The following is a 2,153-nucleotide window of genomic DNA, read 5'->3' on the forward strand; positions in this document are numbered from 1 at the left end:
ATATATACACATATATATATATATATACACATATATATATATATACACATATATATATATATACACATATATATATTTATATATATATAATTTCTCTGTATTTGCAAAATACAATGAATTTAGACAGCAACAATAATGAACACCACTTCCATCTTCTATTTTAGATTCTATTCTTTCATTGAAACCTACGTACATGTCAGAACATCAGTCTTATAAATTACAGAGAATCGTTCCATGCAATTCCAGTTTGTTCCTTCTTGTTTTTTTCATTCAACCTTTATTTATTCAGGTTAATCCCATTGAGCCTCGGGGACTCATTTACAAGAGAGACCTTTTTATTTTCTCCTCAGGTTTCAGTCCCATACTGCAGAGGCTGCTAAGTTGGAGGTCGAGGTGACTAAAGCTCAGGACACAATCACTGCAGCGCAGCAGCTTATATCACAACTGGACGGAGAACACACACGTTGGAATGCACAGGTATTTTGATGTATGGGTGTGCTGATACATTTATTGGTGTGGAAGGTATTACAAATGTACTCCAAAAGGGGCTCATTTACCACGTGGGAGCAACAGGCAGTCAGGGTGTCAGTGAGTGCTGTGTGTGTGTGCGTGCATGACATAGAGGGATGAATCCTGCTGCCTTGGGTCCCCTTTTGGCTGTTTTTAGTCTTCTCCACAGCATCTGTCTGTGCCTTAATTAAAACACTCAATCTCGTGCTGACACACTCACTCACACTAACACACACACACATACACTCAAGACCTGCACCAGAAATCAAGTTTACTTTCTGCTCACGTATTTCCATACATTTTCTCTCTCTCACACATGCATGCACAGAAACAGTTTTGCATGCTTAACAATAGCTGTGGAAAGCAATATGTTAAAGTGTTTAGGCTATTTAATGTTCTGAAAGGAAGCAAGAACCAAACAATTATTTGGATTTTGTGCATAACCGCACAGTAAGCAGGGTAGAAATTGTCAGGTTTAGTCATACTATAGACGATGAGTGGTTGTTTTCTTGTACTTATTCAGTCGAAAATAGACAACATGGTCTTGAAAACCTATAGATTCAGAGATGTTGTCATGCAGGAGTCCTGAAGCTGAGCGATCAAGCCTAATGTGAACTTATTCGTCCTTCACAATGCTGAAACACTTCAATAGAAACCTGACCAAGCTGGAAATCACTGCAGTAATGTTAGTCGTACCAACTCATGGAAGTGTGTTACTGTCATTTAACTCTTCCTCTTCTTTCATTCTCGCCTTGCTTTACATTCTTACCTCTGATTCCTGCCAAATCCCCATTGTTCAATGTCTTGTATGTTTTTTCTTCACTCTACTCTCTACTCAGCAGTCTCTTCTGTCTTCTCCGTTTCTTTTTCCAGATGTATGAGATAAAGAGTGAGTTGGATACGCTCCCCATCAGAGCTTTGCTTGCCGCAGCCTTCATCACCTATCTGTCCGCTGCTTCTGAAGACCGCCGAAGACACTGTCTGGAGATTTGGATGGCTCAATCTGGACTTCAGAGTAATACACTTTAACAAACCAATAACAATTATATGTGTAAATATTCTAAGTTTTCACCTAGAATTTGACACAATAACTCAACAAATGATAAATGGTAATGGACTGTACTTGTATAACACCTTTCAATCTTATTAAGATTACACTGCAATCTGTGGCCTCATTTACTCATTCACACAGCACTCTACAATATCAATACAAATAACAATCTGCGCTTTATCACATTCAAACACCAATGGGACACACATCGGAGACAATGAGGGGTTCAGTGTCTTGCCCAGGGACACTTCAACATATGACTACTGGTGGAATCGAACCCCCAACTCTCCCATTGGAGGTCGACTGCTCTAACCACTCAGCCACAGCCGCCCCAAAGAGAGAAGAACAAGAATCCCAGTACCTAAAAAACACTGTTCTCACAGAATAAAATATACAAAATCTATCTTAAAGTGCTCGTTATCATCGTGAATATGACTGATGTGGTGATAGAATTATAAACTTAATGCTCAAAATACATCTGTAGAGTTATGTTATAAAATATATAATTTAGGCACAAGTAGCGAGAATTAGACCGTAAACTGATGGATTATAATTTACTGGTCCAACAGCAACTTCACTGATTCTGTGTTCT

General features: G+C 38.7%; 1 protein-coding gene across 1 annotated transcript in view; it reads left to right on the forward strand.

Moving 5' to 3' along the window:
* Positions 1-1,539, forward strand: part of LOC119411516 (cytoplasmic dynein 2 heavy chain 1) — an 18,237-nt gene extending 16,698 nt beyond the window's left edge. The window contains exons 14-15 of the mRNA XM_037678468.1: positions 351-477; positions 1,384-1,539. Of these exons, the coding sequence (XP_037534396.1) occupies positions 351-477; positions 1,384-1,539 (283 nt within the window). The remainder of the gene's footprint in view (positions 1-350; positions 478-1,383) is intronic.
* The last annotated feature ends 614 nt before the right edge of the window (positions 1,540-2,153 follow it).

Source organism: Nematolebias whitei, chromosome 6 (assembly GCF_014905685.2).
Source record: "Nematolebias whitei isolate Nwh7 chromosome 6, NemWhi1, whole genome shotgun sequence".
Lineage (NCBI taxonomy): Eukaryota > Metazoa > Chordata > Actinopteri > Cyprinodontiformes > Rivulidae > Nematolebias > Nematolebias whitei.